This window comes from Primulina tabacum, chromosome 3 (assembly GCF_025594145.1).
Source record: "Primulina tabacum isolate GXHZ01 chromosome 3, ASM2559414v2, whole genome shotgun sequence".
Classification (NCBI taxonomy): Eukaryota; Viridiplantae; Streptophyta; class Magnoliopsida; order Lamiales; family Gesneriaceae; genus Primulina; species Primulina tabacum.
The window spans coordinates 9,335,001-9,360,742 of NC_134552.1; the positions used below are offsets into that span (position 1 = coordinate 9,335,001).

The following is a 25,742-nucleotide window of genomic DNA, read 5'->3' on the forward strand; positions in this document are numbered from 1 at the left end:
CCACCTACCCTCCCAATCGAGGTGACGGTACATCTTATTCCTAGACTTCGGTCCTGTCTGTATCGAATGTCTACAATCGGAGTAAATCTGCTCCTATGCGCCGATACTACCGAACATCTAGAAATTTGGCAAATCTGCCAATGACTCTCCTATCTTAAATGCTTGAATATACATCTATAAACAAGGCATAACAAGATATAAACAACAATCTAGTATGTGATTTTGGGAAACTCAAATCAAATCTAATTCGAGTTGTATCTTCCCGAATTCACATGAATTATACCTCTCTTGTCGTTCAATCTTTGTCGATGTCGAAGTCTCGATGTCAAAGTTGCCAATACAAATCTGAAATGGCATAGTCAATGTGCATTCTATCAATCTCTAGTACACAACACTACACATAGGAATCAATATTTCATTTCAAGTCATTTTGACGGCATAACGGCGGATTCTCGATACCGGTCATATCAACACAACATAATCAATATCAACAACTCACCATTCTCATCATAACACATTCTAAGCTCTGAAACATGTATATGCTCAATCAATTATATGGTGAAATTTCACACGAATCGCATACGGTCTCATTTTTTCGTTCCGGTTTCAATTACCCTATGTTCAACATATCAAGAACACATACTAACCATCATATCATAATTTTTTCAACACATGGAATCTAAATCATGCTGAAACGTAACCAAACTTACATCCTCTTGTAGCCTTGGGTGAGAGGAGCACAAATCTAGTCTCGGATCGCAATTTGGTAAAACGGATTTGTCACAACCAAGTGTTGAAGAGGAAGAGGAAAAGCTTGAAGCTTGAAGGAGATTCTTTCGTTGCTGATCTGCTGAATGAGGAAGAAATGAATCATGCACTAAGTATATATATATCATGCCATGTGTCAACATAAGAATCAAAGGTGGATTTCTCGCACAGAGCACCGCGGGTGCACTCCTTCTTGACCGCGGGTGCAGTCAGCTCACTGCATCCCCTTCTAAATTTTCAAAATCGACGACCGCGGGTGCGGTCCTGTTTTCACCACGGGTGCGTTCACCCTACTGTAACTCTTCCCCATTTCATGAGCCACAACCGCGGGTGCGGTAGAATACTAGGCGCGAGTGCGATCTCTCTTTATCAATATATTCAAGTTTTGCAACGTCATTTCTCCCCGTCTGTTCTTGAATTCCTTATTCATACTATATATCAATTCAAATGTATCAACAAGAATCTCGGGCATTACATTTCTCCCCCTCTTAGATATAAGTTCGTCCTCGAACTTGAAATCAATCAATCAAAGCGTGTAAAAGCAGCATTATAATCAAAAGCTGAATAAATACTCACATCATGAAAATAGCTCGGGATATCTCTGTCTCATCTCTGATTCTGTCTCCCAAGTCGCTTCTTCAATGCCATGCCGACTCCACTGGACTTTCACTAGTGGAATAGTCTTCGTTCTGAGCTGCTTTTCTTTTCGATCCAAAATCTGTAATGGTTGCTCAAAATAACTCAGTGTATCGTCAAGCTCGGCCTCATCAGGCTGAATGACATGAGAAGCATCAGGCATGTATCTACGCAGCATCGATACATGAAAAACGTCATGTATCCCATATAAAGAAGGGGGAAGAGAAAGTCGATATGCTCGATCGCCAATCTTCTCAAGAATCTCGTACGGACCGATGTATCTAAGAGATAACTTCCCGCGTTTGCCAAATCTGACAACGCCTCGGAAAAGAGAAATCTTCAAAAATACTCTGTCTCCTTGTTCAAATACTAACGGTCTACGTCTTATGTTTGCATATTTGGCTTGTCTATTCTGCGCCGTCTTCATTCTCTTCTGAATGATCTTCACCTTCTCAGTCATTTCACGAATCATATCAGGTCCAAGTTCTGGTACCTCAGATACATCATCCCAATACAGAGGAGATCTGCACTTCTTGCCATATAACGCCTCAAACGGTGCCATCTCGATGCTCGTCTGATAGCTGTTGTTGTACGAGAATTCACAAAGTGGTAGTGAATCTTTCCAACTAGTGCCAAAATCTAGCACTACAGCTCTCAACATATCCTCTAATGTTTGGATAGTCCTGTCTGGGGATGATAACCAGTGCTCAGATGCAATGTCGTACCTAAAGCCTGCTGCAGACTGTGCCAGAAATGAGAAGTGGATCGTGGATCACGATCTGATACGATCGACTTCGGCACACCATGCAATCTGACCACCTCTCTGATATATATCTCGGCCATCTGATCATGTCGATATGTCATTCTGTACGGAATAAAGCATGCAGATTTGGTCAATCTGTCAATAATGACCCAAATCGCATCACAGCCCCGGGATGATCGTGGTAACTTCGTAACGAAATCCATGGAAATGTGATCCCATTTCCATTCAGGAATAGATAAACTCTGAAGTAAACCTCCGAGCTTCTTCCTCTCGGCCTTCACCTGTTGGCAATTCAAGCACTTAGACACAAACTCTGCAATATCTGACTTCATCTGTTTCCACCAAAATTGTGTCTTCAAATCGTTGTACATCTTCCTGCCACCAAGATGAATACTGAACCGACTACAGTGCGCTTCTGACAATATCTGTTGTTTCAAATCTGAAACATCTGGCACTACAAGACAGTTATTCACATACAAACTATGATCATGTACCTGATATTCTGACTGATGTCCTGATCTGACCATCTGAATCGACTTCTGAATATTCTGATCAGTTCTTTGTGCTGCTTTAATTCTCAAAATCAAATCTGGCTCAACTTGAATCGTAGCAAGTCATAGTGGTCTACTATCTGTATCAAACGCTAATCCAGACAAACATCAATCTTCAATCATATTCGAAACACCTATCGTTGATAAAGATAGGGAACATATCTTTCGACTCAAGGCATTCGCTGCTGCATTTGACTTTCCTGGATAGTATTTGATCTCGCAATCAAAGTCCTTTAACAAATCGAGCCATCTACGCTGTCTCATGTTTAACTCTGACTGAGAAAACAGATATTTCAGGCTTTTGTGATCAGAGTAGATTTCAAACTTCTCGTCATAGAGATAGTGTCGCCATATCTTCAGAGCAAATACGATGGCCGCCAATTCAAGATCATGAATTGGATAACGAATCTCGTGTGGCTTCAGCTGCCTCGAGGCATACACAATCACATGTCCTCGCTGCATAAGAACACATCCTAGCCCCCTGTGAGATGCATCACAATATACGACGAAATCACCAGTACCTGAAGGTAGTCAGTCGTTTCTTCAACTCCAAGAAGCTAGACTCACAAGCTTCAGACCACACAAATGACGCATTCTTCTGCGTCAACTGGGTAATCGGTTTTGCAATACTGGAGAAATCTCTGATAAATCGTCGGTAGTATCGTGCTAGACCCATGAAATTGCATATCTCTGGTACAAAAGTCGGTCTAGGCCAACTGATCACAGCTTCAACTTTACTCGGATCCACAGAAATACCGTCTCCAGATATGATATGACCTAAAAAGACAACCTGTCTCAACCAAAACTCACACTTTGACAGTTTAGCATACAATTTCTCTGTTCTCAGTGTCTGCAACACAATTTTTAAATGCTCGGCATGATCTGTCTCACTCTTGGAATATACCAAAATATCATCAATAAAAACAATAACATACTCATCTAGATACTTCTGAAAGATACGGTTCATCAAACTCATAAACACCGCTGGAGCATTCGTTAAACCAAAGGGCATGACAATAAATTTGTAATGTCCATACCTGGTTCGGAGCGCTGTCTTCGGTATATCAACATCTCGGACTCTCAGCTGGTGATATCCAGATCTCAGATCGATCTTGGAATAGACAGAGGATCCCTGCAACTGATCAAATAAGTCGTCGATACGAGGCAATGGATATTTGTTTTTCACTGTTGCCTTGTTCAGTTGTCGGTAATCAATACACAATCTCATCGAACCGTCTTTCTTTCGAACAAATAATACCGGAGCACCCCAAGGAGATACACTCGGTCTGATGTAACCCTTGGCCAATAAATCTTCGAGCTGTTCTTTCAATTCTTTCAATTCAATAGGCGCCATTCTATAGGGAGCTCGAGATATAGGGACTGTACCTGGTATAAGATCATTGCTGAAATCAACCTCTCGGGCTGGAGGTAACCCTGTAATCTCGTCTGGGAATACATCCGCAAAGTCAGGTACCACTGGCAGATCTGCCAATGACGGACTCGGTTTCAGTAGATCTACTGAATATATAAGGAACCCCTCTGCTCCTTTCTGCAATAATCTAGTCATCGTCAAAACAGATACTAAGAGAATCCGAGATCTGGAACCCTTACCGAAGAATTTCGACTCATCAGCCATCTCTGGTCTGAACCTGACAATCTTCTGGAAACAATCTACAGTAGCTCTGTACTTGGTTAACATATCGATACCGACAATACAGTCAAAATCAGCTAACCCAAGCACAATACAATCTAAATCAATCTCGTGACCCTCAAACTGTAGTATACAATGTCTAACTGAAGTCACAGATATAAGACCACTTCCCAACGGAGAAGAAATAGACACTACAGCAGATAATGACTCGACATGCAATGAATGCAACAATGCAAAATGCTCAGATATGAAAGTATGAGATGCACCCGTGTCTATCAATACATAGGCAGGATAACCGCAAAGAAAACAGTTACCTGCAATCACATCATCTGGTGCATCTTGGGTCTGTTCTTCAGTAAGTGCAAATACTCGAGCCTGCTGTCTGGGAGGTTGGCTCACAGTCTGGCTACCTCTGGCTCTGGGTTGTGTCTGTGTAGGAGTGGGCTGAAAGGAATGGACAGATGAAGCTTGCCTCTCAGGCTGAGCTACTGAACCAGATGCTCCTACACTCTGAGCCTGCTGTACACCTCTCTGGGGACAAACTCTGGCAAAGTGTCACTGATGTTTGCAGATGTTGCAGCGACCCATAACACCCTAACACTGCTAGGTGGCATGTCGGCCTCCACAGGAACTGCAATATACACCTGTATACTCTGTACTCTGGCCAGGACCTCTCTGTCGAGACCCACTGGAGCTCGACGAACTGCTCCCTGATCTCTTAAATTTTTTTCCCTTTGCTTTCAACTGGTCTTTCCTTCCGCTGCTGCTACCACCGCTCTCAAATCTGGGAGGGGGTTGAACTGAGGGTTGTGGCGGTCTCGGAGTAGGAGCGATATAGGAAGTGCTTCGTTGCCTAAGCAATCCAGCTTCTGCCCCCTTGGCTCGATTCAATGCTTTTGCAAAATTATTGGGCCTACCGGTATTCACCAAGGTAAAGATTTCTGGATTCACGCCATTGATAAACTGATCAGCAACGACTTCATCATTTTCTGCAACATGAGGAGCAAATCGGAGCAATGCAGAGAACTTAGAAACATACTCCTCAATGTTCAGCTGTCCCTGTCTCAAATTGGCAAATTCAGCACCTTTGTCTTTTCGGTAGGACACGGGGAAAAATCGCTGATAAAACTCAGTCTTGAACACCTTCCAAGTAATCTGCGTGCCACGGTGCTCCAATGCTCTTTTCGTAGTCAACCACCAATTCTTTGCTACTTCTTGCAGTTGATGTCCAACCAATTTCACTCGTCGCTCGTCGGGGGTAGTCGAGAGATTCAAATAACATCTCTATATCATCGAGCCAACTTTCACACTCAACTGAATTTTCTGTGCCCTTCAGTGTCGGTGGTCGAAATGACTGAAACCTTTTCAGCAAGGTCTCCATCGGTGTAGCGGTCACATCCATCGGATCATTGGATGTACTGCCCTGTTCTGGTGCTCGACCTGCTGCTGGTTGCGGTACTCGTCGAGGCGGCATATATGATTATCAAACAGATTAGTACACAATCTATATAATCTGTCTCAGCACTCCTCTGATCATATACCTTTGATCCAGAATCGGTTCTGATTCAGTCTTTGCGAACATGCTGTAAATCAACTCAGATAACGAGACAACATGTAATAGGGAAAGCAATAAATCATGCTAGCACCACAAAACCAAGGAAGAAAATTCGATCTACCCCGCTCATTCTACTATATCTCATTCTAAAGGATCTATCGCTCTGATACCACCTGTTGTGGGGACCCGGGCTCTAACTCAATTCCTTTTTGGGATTAATTGGATCTTTGCTAGAAAATGTGGGTCATAAAAAAATTTCTTTTAAACATTATAAACTAATGTATATAAATCATACACCATACATAATGTTGTCATATTATTGAACTCCAAATAACATTCACATGTTCAACTACAAGTATTCTACTAGTGTTTATGATCTAATACATGTCTAGTATTACATCACTAGTCCTTCTTCTTGGCCCGTAATCTCCACGCGATATCGATCTCTCATCTCTGTCGCGACCCAGATCCTATCCCAGCTGTCGTTATGCACACATACAGACACAACAACAGCCGGAAACTCCGGTGAGAACAAATCCAGTATAAAGCATGGTATACAAGTATATACACAATATAAATCATGAAACATACCATCATGAATAAAATCAATAGTAACAGGTTCCATAATCTATGAAACCAAATCAATATAAGCATGCAACTGAAATCAATTCAGATCTTGGACTCGACTCGTATCTAACTCTAGGGATCCCGGTGTGAATAAGACGTCACAGTCTGCCACTTACCCTCCCAATCGGGGTGACGGTACATCTTTAGGGTTTAGGGTTTAGGGTTTCGGGTTAGGGGTTAGGGTTTGGGTTTTCGGGTTAGGGGTTAGGGTTTGGGGTTTGGGGTTTGGGGTTTAGGGGGTTTAGGGTTTAGGGTTTAGAGGGTTTAGGGTTTAGGTTTTTTTTAGGGTTTAGGGTTTAGGGTTTTTGGGTTTGGGGTTTAGGGTTTAGGGTTTTTGGGGTTTAGGGTTTAGGGTTTTTTTTTTTTTTTTTTCCGTAAAACACCGCCGGATGCGGGGGGGTTAGGCAGACCCCTACCTGTATATATCCACAAAATAAAAAGTAACAGCAGAAAGAAAACCTAAAAGAGGAGGGAGACTATACCAAGACCTCCTCAAAAAGGCTAAAGCAGTAGAAACATAAAGACAACGTAGCCTAGGGACATAAATACATGAGCAAAAATAACCCTAGACTACAACAAAAAGTGCGCCAGTAACTAATCAAATACGAGCAGCGCTAAGAGTCAACACGCCGAAGAAGACCAAATGAAAACTGGAAGATGAGTGCGGAATCCATGAAGAAACTCTCATCTCTGAGCCATCACCCTGAAGAATCCAATCTTTCAAAACGACTCTAATCTGAGACCGGGTAACTGTATGAATCCCCGCAGTCAAAGTAAGATCTGGCCAGGAAATCACTGTACAATGACGATAAAAAGGCAAAATGACGATCGCAATCCAGCCAGAACAAAAAAGAGCCAGCATCTGAAGTATAAATCTGACGAAGGTATCATAACAATGAAGAGGATCGTCCGGAAATAATCCCTGGAACCACCACGACATCCAGTAAACTCCTGTAAAAGAACTGACACGGGGGCAAGGAGAACCTGCAGTAAACGCCCGCCAGGGACCAGAAATGGACCAAAGAGAGGCACAAACAGAAAAAACGCTCAAGGTAATATGAGAGGGCCAAAGAAAAACACCAATAGGGTAAGTGCAAGAGCCCACCCAATCCCGAGGAGACCAAACATGTAGCGTGCGAGTGTCTGGGCCCACTCACACCAGACTGGCAAAACGGGGGAAAAGAGAAACCCCCAAAAGAACAGTACCTGCAAAGAAAAAATATACATATACATATAGAAAGACCGAAGAAATGGGTCCAAGTGAAGGAATGGGCTGCAAAAAGCTAAGAACATCTATATCTCAGGTAGGGAAGTCCGGAGGTATCCGAACGAGCAAGTATGGAAATGTGCCTAGGGAGGGAGGGACCTAACTCTAAGGTAAAGTGCCTAAGGGTATGGGCCCTCGCCGCCAATGCATCAGCCACTGAATTATCCTCCCGGAATATATGAGAAATGTGAACAGACCGCCCTCTCAAAAGGACCAGAATCCTGGATACAATGTGGTCAAGACCCCAGCAACATCGACGAGAACGAATGAGCTGAATAGAAGTCAGAGAGTCAAGCTCAATCCAAAGAGGGAAAAAAGAATGATCAGAACAAAGGAGAAGACCCCTCCAAACCGCCCAAATCTCAGCCCGGAGAGAAGACCCAGCTCCGATGAACTCGCTGAATGAGAGCACAACCCTCCCGGAATCATCCCGAACAACGCCACCAGCAGAGGAGTCCCCAGATATACCACGCGAGCTCCCATCCACATTAAGCTTGAAACACCCGGACGGCGGTCGCAGCCAGCGAACAATCGCCGTCCTATGGAATCTGCGGAGAGCAACCGAAATACCTAGCAATCTCGCCACATGAAACACACCCAGCCAATGTCTGGGCTTGACAGTACGCACAGAGTGGGCAAGACGCAGGTAATTCAAAATCTGATACTTCACCGTCTCCCCAGAAACAGGGAGATGACGGTGCTTAGCATCGTTCCGTGCAGTCCAGAGGAACCACAGGATGATGCAGGGGATAAAATCCCGCACATGGCCCCCCCGGGACCAGACCAAATCTCTCTTCCACGCACTGAGGAACAAACTGAAATCCTCAGTGTCGGGAATATGAACCCGAAACACGGCGCCAAAGAAGTGCCAGACAGACCGAGCAACCGGGCTGCGAATGAATATGTGTGTGAATGTCTCAGCCATATCACAACACTGACATCTCGAGGCTAACGCAAAATCCCGGCGCTGGAGCACCTCATCAATTGGGAGCCACTGATGCCAGAACCTCCAAAGGAAGAATGACATGGTAGGCCTCAACCAACTCCCCCAACACGGGCGGAATATATCTGAAGACGGAGCACGCTGACGGATCAGCTCCCAAGCAGATCTCACAGAGAAAGCACCATCGGAGCTATGGATCCATCGTGCCAGATCAAGGTCTCCTGAAAGAACAGGAATCAAAACAATCTCCTCTGCAACCGAAGGAGCAACAACCGCACAAAGGCGATCAAAATCCCAGGACCCCTCAGAAAGAAAATGAGAGACCCGAACATCACGGCCCCCGCGGACCATACACCGGGAGGACAAAGGAACGTCCCCAAACCAAGTGTCATCCCCAAAGGAAACATCTCCGAAACCAACTCGCCAGCGAATTCCAGGCTCCGCACGAGGGCGGGTCCTGAGGAGACGACGCCAAATGGGGGAAATAGAAGCACGGGCGGGGACACAGGCAGGAGCATCCAGCCGGCAATACTTCCGGAAAAGGAATCTCGCCCATAGAGAGGAGCCCTGCCGAAATCTGAACCATAATTTTATAGAGAAACATTTCACGAGATCTTTCAATCTGCGGAATCCAATGCCCCCCTCAAGCACGGGGAGGCAAGCCCGGGACCACCGGGCCCAGTGCCACTTCCTTTCCAAGGGCCTCGACCCCCAGAGAAAGGCATTAAAGGCCCGCTCAAGCTTCTCCATGACAGCCAGAGGTGACTGAACCACCTGAAACAGATAAATCGGCATGGAGAGGAGCACGCTGCGAATCAGGGTCATGCGGCTACCCAGAGAGAGGGTCCGAATCTCCCAACTCTCTAACTTCTTACGAACAGACTGTAGGAGGGGCTCGAAAAGAAAGCATGTGCGATTACCCCGATAAAGGGGAACTCCGAGGTACTTGAGGGGCAGATGACCCTCGGCGAACCTGGTGATGCGCAAAAGCCGGGAGCGGAGGCGCCTGGAGAACCTCGGAGGCAAAATCACAGAACTCTTGGCAGCATTCACACGCTGCCCCGAACAGTTCTCGTAGTGATGCAGAAAGTCTACAAGGCGCTGCATACCACGAGACCCACCACTGGCAAAAATAATGACATCATTAGTATAAGCCAGGTGGGAGATCAAAATATCACAATCAGAACGGCACCTGAGCGCAGGATGCTGCAGGTAGAGGCGGTCTAGGCCACGAGAAAGATACTCCGCCCCAAAAATGAAGAGAAGGGGAGACAATGGATCACCCTGCCGGAGGCCCCTGGTGGAACCAAAAAACCCCGATAGAGAACCATTGATGTTCACGGAGAAATGACAATGGGAAATACAGGCCGAGACCAAAGCCACAACACGCTCTGAAAATCCAAAATGTCTCAAAACGTCAAATAAGAACCGCCACTGGACCATATCATAGGCCTTGGCCATATCCAACTTCAAGATGACATTACCACCACGAGTGGGGAGAGTAATGCTGTGAGTGAGCTCCTGGGCAAGGAGAATATTATCTGAGATCATCCGACCCGGAACGAAGCCACTCTGATTCGGGGAAACAAGTCTCTCCACCACATCCCTCAACCGAGAGTACAACAGCTTGGAGATGATTTTGTTCCTGACATTGCACAGACTGATCGGACGGAAGTCCGACCAGGCGCGTGCACCCTCGACTTTGGGAATCAGAGTGATTGTGGTGGCGGTAAAACCCTGAGGCATATGAGAACCCTGGAAAAAATCAAGAACAGCACCAAAAACATCTTGATGGACAATCTCCCAGCAATGCTGAAAGAACGCCGAAGAGAAGCCATCAGGGCCAGCAACGCTATCAGGGTGAATGGAGAAGATGGTCGCGCGGACCTCCTCCAAAGAGGGAATCGCAGCAATACCATCATTCTCCACTGCAGATATAACCGAGGGAAAACCCGAAAAATAGGGCAATCTAGCGCAGAGGGCTCCCCGGTAAGAAGATCCTGGAAAAACAAGGCTCCTGACTGTTGAATCAAATCCTGAGAAGTCAGGCAGACCCCATTCTCCCATATGTGGAAAATTTTATTCGCCACGCGCTTTTTCCTCACCATATTATGGAATAGTCTGGTGTTCCGCTCACCATCCTCAAGCCAATGGCAAGCCGCTTTCTGTTTCCAAAAATCCGCCTCCATGGCGGTGATCGGGCCAGATCCTCATTGCGATCGGACAGCGAAGTCCAATTCGCGTCAGAAGGGTCGGCCTCACAGACAGCCTCGGCTGAACGAACAGCCCTCTCAGCCTCAGTGAGTCTATCAAAGATGTTACCAAAAACATCCCGATTCCACCACCGGAGGTGATGCTTGAGACGCTTCATCTTGGCAAAAAGCCGAGGCATGCCGCTCAGAGTGCAAGGCAGATTCCAATTAAGCCTCACAGTCTGCAGAAAACCATGGTGCCTAACCCACATACGCTGGAAGCGAAACGAGCTCGGCCCACGGGCAAAAACAGGAGCGGTGACCAAAAGCGGACAGTGATCCGAGACAGTACGAGCGAGATGTTCAACCCGAATCGAGCTGAAATGATCTCCCCAATCAACAGAAACCAAGACCCTGTCCAACCGCTTCCAAATGGTCTTATTCGTCCAAGTGAACGAAGACCCCTCAAAACCAGCATCGATCAAGCCAGAATCAAGAATAAAAAGCAATCCCCCAAGGAGACAGTACCTGCAAAGGAAAAAAAACATATATATATAGATATAAAAAGAAATAGATCCAAATAAGAAGGGGCTGCAAATAGCTAAGAACATCTATATCTGAGGTAGGGAAGCCCGGAGATATCCGAGCGGGTCAGGATGGATATATGGCTAGGTAGGGAAGGACCTAACTCTAAGGTATAAACCCGAACGGTATGAGCCCTCGTCGCCAACGCATCCGCCACCGAATTTCCCTCCCGGAAAATATGTGATAAATAAACAGCCCGCCCTCTCAAAAGAACCAGAATGCGAGTGACTGTATGATGAAGATCCCAATGGCACCGACGCAATCGAAGGATCTGAAGAGAAATCTGAGAATCAGTCTCAACCCAAAGGGGAAAAAGACCGAGATCGGAACAGATAAGAAGGCCCCTCCAAACCGCCCAAAGCTCCGCCCGAACATTGGTCCCAACTCCGATAAACTCGCTGAAAGAGAGCACCACCCGGCCAGCAGAATCGCGAACAACACCACCAACAGAAGACTCCCCAGGATTGCCCCTCGAACTCCCATCAACATTCAGCTTAAAGCACCCCGGAGGTGGACAGAGCCACCGGACAATCGCTAACCTATGGGAGCGCTGAAAGCTAACAAAAAAACCCAGCGATCTCGCCGCCTCAAAGACACCAAGCCAATGCTTGGGCTTAACAATGAAAGCAGCCTGAGCGAGACGCAAGTAGGACAAAATCTGAGACTTCACAGTCTCGCCTGAAATATGTAACTGACGGTGCTTCGCATCATTACGGGCCATCCAGAGAAACCACAAAACGTGACGTGGCCCCCAGGTGCCCAATGAAGATTTCTCTTCCACGCACTGAGAAATAATCTGAGATCCCCAGTGCAGGGTATTTGGACACGAAAGATCGCCCCAAAAAAATGCCAAACAGTACGAGCAATCGGGCCATCAATAAAGATGTGTGTGAAAGTCTCCGACATATCACAACACTGACATCGAGAAGCCAAATGAAAGCCACGACTCTGGAGCACGTCATCCACCGGGAGTCATTGATGCCAAAGCCTCCAAAGGAAGAAAGACATAGTCGGTCGTAACCAACGGCCCCAGCAAGGAGTCAAAATATCAGAAACCGGGTCTCTCAATCGGACAAGCTCCCAAGCAGATCGAAGCGAGAAAGAACCATCAGAACTATAAATCCAAATAGCCAGATCAGGCTCACCCAAGGCGATCGGGGTCAGAGTAATCGACTCAGCAACAAAGGGGGCCACCACAGCACAAAGAAGATCAAAATCCCAAGCCCCCTCAGACAAAAAGTGAGATACCCGAACATCACGGCCCCCACGGACCTCACACTGGCTGGACAGAGGTGTGTCCCCAAACCAAATGTCATCCCAAAATGACACGTCTCCAAGACCAACGCGCCAGCGAATACCAGCCTCCGCACGAGGGCGGATCCGTAGGAGACGACGCCAGGTGGGAGATATATAACCACGAGGGAGAACACAGGCAGGAGCATCCATCTGGCAATACTTCCGTAAAAGAAATCTCGCCCAGAGAGAGGAGCCCTGCCGAAACCGGAACCACAACTTAATAGAAAAGCTTTTCACCAGATCTTTCAATCTGCGGAAGCCAAGACCACCTTCCAACACTGGAAGGCAAGCCCGAGACCACCTGGCCCAATGCCATTTCTTCTCCAAGGGCCGCGACCCCCAGAGAAAGGCATTGAAGATCAGCTCCAGCTTCTCCTGACAGCAAGCGGTGGTTGGACCACCTGAAACAGATAAATCGGCATGGAGAGGAGGACACTACGGATAAGGGTCATGCGGCTACCCGGAGAGAGTGTCCGGATCTCCCAACCCTCCAACTTCCTACGAACAGCCTGTAGGAGGGGCTCAAAAAGAGAACAGACCCGATTACCCCTAAACAAGGGGACTCCAAGGTACTTGAGGGGCAAGTGACCCTCCGCAAACCTGGTGATGCACAAAATCCGAGAGCGGAGGTGCGCAGAGCACCTCGGAGGCAAGATCACAGAGCTTTTAACAACATTCACCAGCTGCCCCGTGCAATTCTCATAATGATTCAAAAAATCCATAAGAATTTTCAAACCACAAGACCCACCATTGGCAAAAATAATGACATCATCAGCATAAGCCAGGTGGGAAATTAAAATATCACATCCGGAGAGATACCTGAGCGCAGGATGCTGCAGGTAAAGACGGTCAAGGCCTCTCGAGAGATACTCCGCCCCCAATATGAAGAGGAGGTTGGACAAGGGATCACCCTGTCTGAGGCCTCTGGTGGAACCAAAGAACCCCGAGAGAGAGCCATTGATGTTCACAGAGAAATGGCAATGAGATATGCAAGCCGAGACCATCTCCACAACCCGCTCCGAGAAACCAAAGTGTCTCAAAACCTCGAAAAGGAAAGGCCATTGGACCCTGTCATAGAACTTGGCCATATCCAACTTCAGGATAACATTACCGCCACGATTGGGAAGAGTGAGACTGTGAGTGAGCTCCTGGGCGAGGAGAATATTATCGGAGATCATCCGACCCGGAACGAAGCCACTCTGATTCGGTGAAATAAGTCTCTCCACCACAACCCTCATCCGAGAGTACAATAGCTTAGAGATGATCTTATTCGTGACATTGCAGAGACTGATCGGACGGAAGTCCGACCAAGCATGAGCACCCACGACTTTGGGGATCAGAGTAATTGTGGTGGCGGTAAAACCCTGGGGGAGGGGGGAACCCTGGAAGAAATCCAGGACATCATCAAAAACATCCTGATGAACAATCTCCCAACAATGCTGAAAGAACGCTGAGGAGAAGCCATCAGGCCCAGCCACACTATAAGGATGTATGGAGAAGACGGTCGCACTGACCTCCTCCAAAGAAGGGGTCGCAACAATACCCTCATTCTCCACAGCAGAAATAACCGAGGGGAAGCCCGAAAAATCAGGACACGCAAGCGCAGAGGGGTCCCCAGTAAGCAAATGCTGGAAAAACGAGGCTCCTGACTGTTGAATCAACGCAGGAGACGTCAGGCAGACCCCATTGTCCCATATGCGGAAAATCTTATTCGCCACCCTTTTCTCCTTCACCATGTTGTGAAAGAGTTTGGTGTTCCTCTCACCATCCTCTAACCAGTGGCAAGCAGCTTTCTGTCTCCAAAAATCCGCCTCCATGGCGGTGACACGTGCCAGATCCTCATTGCGATCAGACAGAGATGTCCAATTCAACTCAGAAGGATCAGCCTCACAGACAACCTCAGCGGACCGAACAGCCCTCTCAGCCTCAATGATTTTATCGAAAAGGTTCCCAAAAACATCTTGATTCCACCACTTGAGGTGATGTTTGAGGCGCTTCATCTTAGCAAAAAGGCGAGGCATACCACTCAAACTGCAAGGCAGAAACCAATTCAGTCGAACAGTCTGCAAAAAACCTTGATTCCGAAGCCACATACGCTGGAAGCGAAACGAGCTCGGCCCACGGGCAAAAACCGGAGCGGTAACCAAAAGCTGACAGTGGTCAGAGACAGTACGGGGAAGATGTTCAACACGAATGGAGCTGAAACGATCACCCCAATCAACGGAGACCATAACCCTGTCCAACCGCTTCCAAATGGTCTTATTCGTCCAGGTGAACGAAGACCCCTCAAAACCGGCATCAACCAGACCAGAATCCAAAATGAAAGTGTTGAACTCCTCCATGGGTAGAAGCCTACCACCACGGGAGCCCAAACACTCAGATGCATATCTGACTACATTAAAATCATCCCCAACAAGCCAAGGACCCAGAGCAGGCTTGACCTGAAGAAGGGAAGACCAAAGATCTCTGCGCTCAATGTAGCTGCAGCTGGCATAAACAAATGAACAAAACACCTCAGTCGGTAAAAAAGAGGCGGACACGTTGATGTGCAAGAACTGAGCATGATCAAAAACACACTCAGTCTTCACATCCGCAGAGGAAAAAACCCAAATATGACCAGAAAGATTCGAAATGACCCTGGAAAAACCAAAACGGCGAGTCATGAATCTCTGGTCCAACATGATCATCGGCTCCAAAATGGCCAAAATCTTAATCTGATGCGCCTTCACATAAGCATGAAGCCGCTGTTGGGACTCCGAACTCCGAAGTCCCCGAACATTCCAAATGAGGGAATTCATGGAGAACGATGAGCAGAAGCACCCGGCCGCCGCTTAAACGAATCTCCCAACACTTCATTTTTCCTTTTATTCACGTTCGACATATCAGTGTCCTGAACACCAGAATCAGAATGCCGATCAAACCCCGTATCGAGGTCATCAGCAGACATCCGCTCGAAAAATCGCTCACAAACAGGAGACCCCTGTTGAGCAACAAGTTCCTCGAGATGAGAGGAAACATCTGGGGAAGAAGGAATGGAGGGGATCGAATGGCAGTTGTGATTCTCCATGCACTGAACAGAAGTGCCAATACCCCCTCCTCAAACTGATGGACCAAAGACTGAACAGACACACAAGCCGTACCCGAAGGTAAAGCGTCAATGATGGGCAAACCCAAACTAATCGGGTCAACACAAACAACGGGATCCTGATCCAAAGGAGCATCTCCAAGTAAACCATCACCCACAACCTCCAAGTGGGATCCAAGATCAGGATTGGGACCAACCAACTCAGTAGCGTTGCAACGCCGAGCCTCATCATGCCAGGGTGACAAAACCTCAAAGTCATTTGAGGAAGTAACTTGCTGCGGAACATCAGTAACTGTAGGGGGGGCTCCAGCAGGAGGACCCCTCTGCACAGGCCGCCTCCTCCGTCTACGTCTAGGGCCATCGCCATTTAAATGAAGCTGAGGCTCTGGTCCAGGATTAAAGACAGGAACAGCACCCTCCAGGGGTGGTTGTGCTTTGGGAGGAACAGGATCATGAGATTTTTGAAAAACGGGCTTAGGCCTCGACGGCCTAGGATTCTTCCCGTGAGAATAACACACGGTAACTAAATGTCCCAGCATCTTGCAGTCAATGCAATATGCGGGGATCTTCTCATATATGACATCAATAACCTGTGTGTGATCACCCCAACCAACCCAGACCTGCTGAATGGGAGGCTGTAAAACATTAATTTCCACACATACTCGGGCGAAAGCGCCTCGAGAGACATCAGCGGTGTGGTCGTCCATTTTAACAGGCTTACCTACAAGACTCGCAAGAGCAAAAAGAGTACGCTTGTTGAACAGATGCAAGGGTAAGCCTGGAAAACGGATCCAGACTGGCGCAATGGGGGATTCCTCATGCAGATTAAATTCGGGGGTCCACTTAGAAAAACGGATCCCAAGTGGTCCCACAAAAATATTCCCTCTCGACCAAACACGCGCATAATCTACTTCACAGGAGAGAGAAATGACCAAAAAACCTCTGGGTAAGAATTTCAAGTCAAACGATCGCACTAGTCCCATTTTTGCGAAAGCCACAGAAATCGAAGAATTAGGGACTAAGGACCGGTTCCCCGAAATTTTACCGACTAGAGCATATTTAAAAGGTTCGATCAGTGAAGAAATTACCTCAACAGGGAATCGTATACCCGGCTTACCATCCAGAAAAGACGGCTCAGGCATCTCCTCCATCGACTCGCTCACATCATCGAAACTTTTCTGCACCGTTCGAGGAGACGGAGGTGCCAAAGCGTCACGAAAAGAAACTGTAGGCCGAACCGCAGCACGAAGGACGGGTTTGACCGCTGAGTCAGAACCATTGAATGCCGAGTCAACTCGGTCAACACGACGGTTTGACTTGCCCGAGTTGACCCGCGAGTTACCGGTCGGAGTAGCAGCGATCGCCGGCGACGCCTTGGGGAGCACAGAACCGGTGTCCAAAGAACGAGAATCGGACGTCGGAGGGGCCGATTGAAGACGAGAATTAGATGAAATCGATTGAAAATCGCAAATTTGGGAGTTTCCGATAGGCGATAAATTATCTGAAATTGAAGATATCGTTGGTTTACCCATGACAAATGGAGTATACGGTCCAGAGAAATTGACCAACGGAGTGGCGACGGCGCCGGAATTGAGGAAGAAATCTGTCGGCGTTAGGGTTTCTGCAGGGGAAAACGTAGATCTGAAATTCCCGTCGGCACTTAACACCGATGACGACGGGGCTTGAAGCATTGGAATCGTCTGGTCATGGGCTTTCCAGATGGGGTCCCGATTGAAATGAGGTTGCCGGAATCGCCCGCCGTGGACAAAATCGTGGATGGGTTCGCCGTGAACAGTAGAGGCGAGACTTTGGAGCTTAAATCGGCCGAGCAAATAGACTCCGATCGAGCTGATATTTTAGCACAAGGATTGCCTGAAAGAGAAGAATCTTTTGAAGTAGAAACGGCGCCGATCGGAGCAGTGGATTTCGGCGACGTAGATATGGCCGGAAATTGCGGAATTTGAAGAGGCGATTTGGACGGGCAAACATTCTCCGATGAGGCTGATTTTTGGATATGTTGTTTTCCAAGTTGAGGCGATTCCGATGATGTGGTGAACCGGCCAGAAACCGACGGCGGCGACATGGCGATGGGGGCAAGAAAATTAGGCGATTTTGGGGTTAATTTTTGGGTTTTTTTTAGTAGAGAGCATTTTTGCAAGTTGGGTCTGGTTTGGTTTAGGGTTTTGGTTTAGGGTTTAGGGTTTAGGGTTTTTTTTTTTCCAGAAAACACCGCCGGATGCGAGGGGTTTAGGTTTGGGGGTTTAGGGGTTTCGGGGTTAGGGGTTAGGGGTTTGGGGTTTCGGGTTTGGGGTTTCGGGTTTAGGGTTTAGGGTTTGGGGTTTAGGGGTTTGGGGTTTAGGGGTTTGGGGGTTCGGGGTTTGGGGGTTAGGGTTTAGGGTTTAGGGGTTTGGGGGTTTGGGGGTTAGGGTTTAGGGTTTAGGGGTTAAGGTTTAGGGTTTGGGGTTTGGGGTTTGGGGTTTGGGGTTCAGGGTTGGGGGTTCAGGGTTGAGGGTTGAGGGTTCAGGGTTCAGGGTTTAGGGTTTTTTTTTTTTTTTTCCGGAAAACACCGCCGGAGGCGGGGGGGGGGGGGGGGGGGAGGTTAGGCAGACCCCTACCTGTATATACCCACAAAATAAACAGTAACAAAATACAGAATACAGAAAAAAAACCTAAAAGAGGAGGTGGATAAAACCATAACCTCCTCAAAAAGGCTAAAGCAGTAGAAACATAAATACAAAGCAACCTAGGGAAGGAATTACAAAAGTAAAACGAACCCTAGAAGACTACCAAATAAGCGGCAACAACTAATCAAAAAGGAGAAGCGCTATGAACCACATGATGAGGAAGACAAAATGATAACGGCGAGATGATCGCAGAGTCCATGCAAAAGCTCTCATCCCGGAGCTATCATCCTGGAGAGTCCAATCTGTCAATATAAATATAATCTGGTAGCTGTCAACTGTACCAAACCCACTAGTCAAAATAAAATCTGGCCAGGAAGCCACTATACAATGGCGATCACAGAGTAATATATAGATCGCAATCCCGCCAGAACAAAGATATCTAGCATCTGAATCAAAAGAGCAGAGATCTCGATCCCATGAAGTAGGAGTCTGACGAACATGTCATAAAAAGCAGAGGATCCTTTAGAAAGCACCCCATGAATCCACCATGACATCCAGCAAACACCTCTACAATAACTGATACGGCGGCCAAGGAGAACCAGCAGTAAACGCCCTCCAGGAACCATGAATGTGCCAAAGGAAAGCACCAACAGAAATAGGGCAGAAACCCACTCAGAACAAACAAGAATACACACATCATGTGCAAGTGTCTGGACCCACTTGCACAGACCATACGGAAGTGAAAAACAACCTCCAAGTACACTAACCTGCAATAAAATATATATATATATATATGTATATAGATATAAATAGATATAGAGCCAGAGACCATAAAGAAAGAGATCCAAAAAAGAAGAAGGGGCTGCAAATGGCTAAGAGGATATGTTTCTGAGGTATGGAAGCCCAGAATGATCAGATCTAGCAAGGGTGGAGATGTCTGGAGGTAGGGAAGGACCTAACTCTAAGGTATACTGCCTAAAAGTATGAGCCCTCGCCGCCAAGGCATCCGCCACAGAATTCCCTTCCCGATAAATATGCGATAAATGAACAGATCGCCCCCTCATCAACAAAAGAATCCGTGTAACAAAATGTTCAAGATCCGAGCAGCACCGACGAGAACGAAGTAAAAGAATGGAAATCCAAGAGTCAGTCTCAATCCAAAGAGGGAAGAGATGAAGATCAGAAGAAATGAGAAGACCCCTCCAAATAGCCCATAATTCTGCCCGGACATTGGTCCCAACTCCAATGAACTCACTGAAAGAAACCACCACATGCCCAAAAGAGTCACGAACAACACCACCAACAGTAGAGGCCCCAGGACTACCTCTCGAACTCCCATCTACATTCAATTTAAAACACCCGAACGGCGGCCGCAACCAACGAACAATCGTCAGTTTACGAGCCCTACGCAACTGAACAAAAATCCCCATAGCCCTCGCAGCCTGCAAAACACCCCGCCAGTGCATGGGCTTAACAGTAGACGCAGCGTGAGCGAGGCGCAAATAAGACAAAATCTGAGACTTAACAGTCTCCGCGGAAATGTGCAAATGACGGTGTTTCGCATCGTTACGAGCCGTCCAGAGAAACCATAAAACAATGAAAGGCAAAAACTCCTTCACGTGGCCCCTAGGAGTCCACCCCGGATGCCTCTTCCAAGCACTGAGGAAGAGTCTGAAATCACTGGTAAGGGGAATACGGACATGAAAAACAGCCCCAAAGTAATGCCATACAGACCTGGAAAGAGGGCTATCAATGAAAATGTGCGTGAATGTCTCAGGCATCTCACAACACTGACATTTAGACGCCAGCTCGAAACCACGACGCTGGAGCACATCGTCAACTGGAAGCCATTGATGCCAAAACCTCCAGAGGAAGAAAGACATAGTAGGCCTCAGCCAACTGCCCCAGCAAGGAGTGAAGATATCAGAAACTTGGTCTCTCAAGCGGACAAGCTCCCATGCGGATTTCAGCGAAAAAACACCATCAGAACTATGCACCCAAATAGCCGAATCGTGCTCCCCCGATGCAATAGGGATCAGAGTAATAGTCTCAGCAACAGAGGGTGGGACAACTGAGCAGAGGAGGTCAAAATCCCAAGCCCCATCTGAAAGAAAGTGACAAACACGGACACCCCGATCCCCCCTAAGCAGGACCTGACTAGACAAGGGAACATCCCCACACCAGATGTCATCCCAAAAAGCAACATCTCCCACCCCAATTCTCCATCGAATGCCAGATTCAGCACGAGCCCTAATCTTAAGCAAACGACGCCAAGTGGGAGAAATGAACCCAGCAGATGAAACATAAGCTGGATGCACCAACTGGCAGTATTTTCTCATCATGAATTTGGCCCATAGGGATGAACCTTGACGAAAACGAAACCATAATTTAATGGAGAAGCTATCCACAATATCTTTGAGCCTGCGAAATCCAAGACCCCCCTCAGAGACAGGAAGACATGCACGAGACCACCTCGCCCAATGCCATTTCTTATCCAAGGATCTGGATCCCCACAGGAAACCATTGAAAACATTCTCAAGCCTCTCCATAACTGCCAGAGGTGGCTGGACTACCTGGAACATGTAAATGGGAACCGAAAGGAGGACACTCCTAAGGAGAGTCATACGGCTCCCCGGGGAAAGAGTTTTAAGCTCCCAACCCTCCAACTTCTTACTCACCATCTGCACAAGGGGATCAAAAAGAGAGAAAACTCTATTCCCACAAAACAAAGGAACTCCGAGGTATTTGATAGGAAAACAACCCTCCCCAAACCCAGTGATACGAAGGAGACGGGAACGAGTACGTCCAGAACACCTCGGAGGCAAAATAATGACACTCTTAACTGCATTCACCAACTGCCCCGAGCAGTTTTCATAGTGATGCAAAAAATCCATGAGACTGTTCATCTCACGAGTCCCACCATTGGCAAAAATAATGATATCATCAGCATAGGCCAGGTGGGAAAGAAGGAGATCACAACCAGATCGGTACCTAATCGCAGTATAGTGACGATAAAGACGATCAAGACCACGCGAAAGGTACTCTGCCCCCAAAATGAAAAGAAGTGGGGACAAAGGGTCGCCCTGCCGGAGACCCCTAGTGGATCCAAAGAATCCAGTGAGTGAACCATTGATATTAACTGAAAATTGGCAATGAGAAATGCAGGCAGATATCATCGACACTACCTGCTCTGAAAAGCCATAATGCCTCAAGACATCCAACAGAAAAGACCATTGGACCCTATCATAAGCTTTAGCCATATCCAGTTTCAAAATAACATTGCCACCACGGGTGGGGAGAGAAAGACTATGAGTGAGCTCTTGAGCAAGGAGGATATTATCCGAAATCACCCGCCCTGGAACAAAGCCACTCTGATTCCACGAAACCAGCCTCTCCGCCACCTCCTTTAGCCGAGAATATAAAAGTTTGGAAATTATCTTATTAGTCACATTACACAAGCTGATAGGACGAAAGTCCGACCAAGCCTGAGCACCCATGACTTTGGGAATCAATGTGATCGTGGTGGCAATAAACCCCTGTGGCAAGGGACTACCCCGAAAGAAATCCAGGACCGCATCAAAAACATCCTGATGGACAATCTCCCAGCAATGCTGAAAGAAGGCCGAAGAGAATCCATCAGGCCCCGCCACACTATCACGATGAATGGAGAAAACAGTCGCCCGCACCTCCTCCAAAGAAGGAGGGGCATCAATATTTGCGTTCTCCAAATCCGAGATCACCAAGGGGAAATCAGAAAAATCTGGGCAAGAAAGCACAAAAGGATCCCCAGTAAGCAGGTTTTGAAAAAAGGCGGCCCCAGACTGCTGAATAAGCTCAGGGGAAGTAATGCAAGAGCCATTATCCCAAATACGAAAGATTTTATTAGCCACCCTTTTTTTCTTGACCATATTGTGGAAGAGTTTGGTGTTCCTCTCACCATCCTCTAACCACCTACAAGCGGCTTTTTGCCGCCAAAAATCCGCCTCCGTGGCGGTAACCCTAGCAAGATCTGCATTGCAATTGGACAAACTAGTCCAATGCAAATCCGAAGGAGCAGCCTCGCAATCCGGACAGCCTGCTCCGCCTCAGCAAGTTTGGAAAAAAGATCACCAAAAACACTCTTATTCCACCACTTCAGATGGCTTTTGAGGCGCTTCAATTTCACGAAAAGACGGTGCATACCGATCAAATGACACGGTAAATTCCAATTAAGCCTCACCGTCTGCAAAAAACCATGGTGCCTGAGCCACATGCTCTGAAAGCGAAAAGAACTCGGCCCACTAGCAAAGACCGGGACTGACACAAAAAGAGGACAATGGTCAGAGACCGTACGAATGAGGTGCTCCACACGAATAGAATGAAAATGGTCACCCCAATCAACAGACACAAAAACCCGATCAAGACGCTTCCAAATTGTCTTGTTCGTCCACGTGAACGAAGACCCCTCAAAACCAGCATCCACTAACCCAGAATCCAAAATAAAGTGATTAAATTCTTCCATGGGAAGCAACCGCCCACCAGAAGAACCCAAACACTCCGACGAATTTCTGACTACATTAAAGTCGCCACCAACAAGCCAAGGACCCTGAGCAGGCTTAACCTGAAGCAAAGAATTCCAAAGCTGTCTGCGCTCAATGTAGTCACACTTAGCATAAACAAAGGAACAAAAGACAGTGGTCGGCAAAAAAGTAGCAGAAACCCGGAAGTGAAGGAATTGAGTGTGATAAAAAAAACACTCAACCATGACATCCTCAGCAAAGAAAACCCAGATATGACCCGAGGAGTTCGATATAACTCGAGAAAAACCAAAACGACGAGTCATAAAACGAACATCCAGATCAATCATGGGTTCCAAAATAGCCAAGATCTTGACTCTCTTATCTTTAACGTGGGCATGTAGCCTTTGTTGAGACTCCGAGCTCCGGAGCCCCCTGACATTCCATATGAGAAAATTCATGGAGAATGGGCACCAGAACCGCCCTGTCGCTTTTTACGCGACCTATGAAAAGCATTCTCCTTCCTTTTCTTAATATCCCCCATATCAGCATCCAGAATACGACCTTCAGACCTACAGCCATCACCCGACTCAGAATGCCGATCAAATTCCTGATCAGTATCTCCAGCAGATTCCAGCCGGAAGACCAGCTCACTGACAGAAGGACCCTGCCTAGCAACCAATTCCTCTACCGTAGAGGAAGCATCATCAGGAGACAAAGGAACAGAGGGGATGGAATGACTACTGTGATTCAAAGTACAAGGCCCCAGAGAACCAAACACAGGCAGCTCACTAGTAGACGGGACCCCAATACCATCCACACAATCATCCAACTGTAACCCTCCATCAATAACCTCATCACTGAGGATCACACCCTCAACAAGAAAAGACTCCAAAGGATCCTTTCCAGAAGACCCAACACCGGCATCCTCCAGATGACCACATGGAGGGTCCATATCAACACAATATAATCCAACAGGATCAGGCTCCGCATCCTGCCCATGCGAGAGCACCTCAAAAGGATTCAACTCAAGAGGATTCTTTCTTGGAAGAACCTGCCGAACTGGCCTCTTTCTCCCTCTACGTCTGGGACCCGTGCCAGTTTTCTGAAGCTGAGGCTGGGTCCCCAAATTAAAACCAGAATTAACACCCCCTGGAGGGGCAGGCTCTGTAGATGGGGGAGACTGGCCAGAAGCACGGTCAGCAGGCTTAGGACGAACAGGTTTGGGATTTTTTCCATGGGAATAACAAACACTGGTCGAATGACCCAGCATTTTGCAATCCATGCAGTACCCGGGGATTCGCTCATAAATGACTTCAATTTCTTGAGCATGATCACCCCAACCCACCCAAATCTCTTTGACTGGCGGTTCGAGCACATTAATTTCAACACAGACGCGAGCAAAGGCTCCCCGAGAAGAATCTGCAGTATGATCATCCATCTTCACCGGTTTCCCCACAATTTTGGCCAAAGCAAAGAGACTTTGCTTAGAAGACAAATGAAGGGGAAGACCCGGGAAGCGGATCCAAACAGGGGCAATGGGTGACTTCTCCTGAAGATTAAACTCTGGCGTCCACTTAGAGAAGCGGATCGACAGAGGTCCCACCTGCATAATCCCCTTGGTCCAAAATAACGCATAGTCTTCTTCACAAGCAAGAGTGAGAACAAGAAAACCCCGAGGCATGAACTTTAAGTCAAAAGATCTGACTAGTCCCAATTTAGCAAAAGCAGAAGAAATACCAGAATTTGGAACTAGAGATCGATTACCTGAAATTTTTCCAACCAGAGCAAATTTGAAAGGTTCTGCCAGGGTAGAAATTACCTCATCCGGGAAGAGAATACCCGGTTTTCCATTTCGAAGAGTCGGCACAGGCATGTCATTCATCGAATTGTGCAACTCATCAAAACTTTTTTTGGCCGTTCGAGGGGACGGTGGAGTCAGAATATCACGAAATGACACAGAAAGTGGAATTGGAACACGCGTACCTGGTTTGACCGAAACATCACAAGTGTTGACTGCCGAGTCAACTCGCCCCACTCGGCTGTTTGACCCCACCGAGTTGATTCGCGAGTCACCTACCGGAGCACCACCCTGGAACGGTGACGGTGAGGGGAGCCCAGAACCGGGACCAATTGAGCTAGAACCGGGCAATGGAGGGATCGATTGGACTACAAAAGATGAAGAAAACCGAGTTGGCTCAAGAAATTGTGGGGTTTCCGACCGGTGGCCGGAAACCTGAAATTGACCAGGGTAGAACCCGACCCATGACTGGACGATCACAATGGCCAGAGGAATTGAAGAAAGACGGTGGCACGACGCCGGAAATCGGAGATGAATGTGACGAAACAGCGTCGGCCGGTGCGGAAATCTCAGATCTGAAATTGCCGTCGATTACGAACGGCATTTTGGATGAAACCGGTGCCATTGAACTCGCTTTGGATTGTAGATTACAGATCGGGCCTTGGATTGACGTTATGTTGGACGAATCGGCCGGAATCGAAGAAATAAATTCCGGTGAGTTTGAAAACAGTGCAGGCGGCACTTTGAACACCGATTGCGGCGGTTCTACGGAGTTGTTTGAGGTGAGGCTGGTACCAATCTCTTCGTCTGGTCGAGGCGCATCTACCGTAGGTACCCGACGCCGATATGAACAGTGGACGGCGAAGTAGCGAATTTGAACGGAATTTGCGCGATTTCAGTCG

General features: G+C 47.3%; 2 protein-coding genes across 2 annotated transcripts; both read right to left on the reverse strand.

Moving 5' to 3' along the window:
- Window positions 1-12,510: 12,510 nt before the first annotated feature.
- LOC142538375 (uncharacterized) lies at window positions 12,511-15,632 on the reverse strand. Its single transcript, XM_075643707.1, has 5 exons — window positions 15,118-15,632; window positions 14,667-14,865; window positions 13,330-14,561; window positions 13,136-13,235; window positions 12,511-13,029 (listed from the first exon to the last, which is right to left on the reverse strand). Exons 1-5 carry the CDS (start codon window positions 15,630-15,632, stop codon window positions 12,511-12,513), a joined length of 2,565 nt encoding a protein of 854 aa, XP_075499822.1.
- A 3,091-nt stretch (window positions 15,633-18,723) lies between these two features.
- LOC142538376 (uncharacterized) lies at window positions 18,724-23,500 on the reverse strand. Its single transcript, XM_075643708.1, has 8 exons — window positions 23,062-23,500; window positions 22,726-22,839; window positions 22,230-22,618; window positions 21,894-22,130; window positions 21,729-21,783; window positions 19,812-21,682; window positions 19,143-19,253; window positions 18,724-19,032 (listed from the first exon to the last, which is right to left on the reverse strand). The coding sequence occupies exons 1-8, from the start codon at window positions 23,498-23,500 to the stop codon at window positions 18,724-18,726; spliced, it is 3,525 nt and encodes a 1,174-aa protein (XP_075499823.1).
- Between the last annotated feature and the right edge of the window lie 2,242 nt (window positions 23,501-25,742).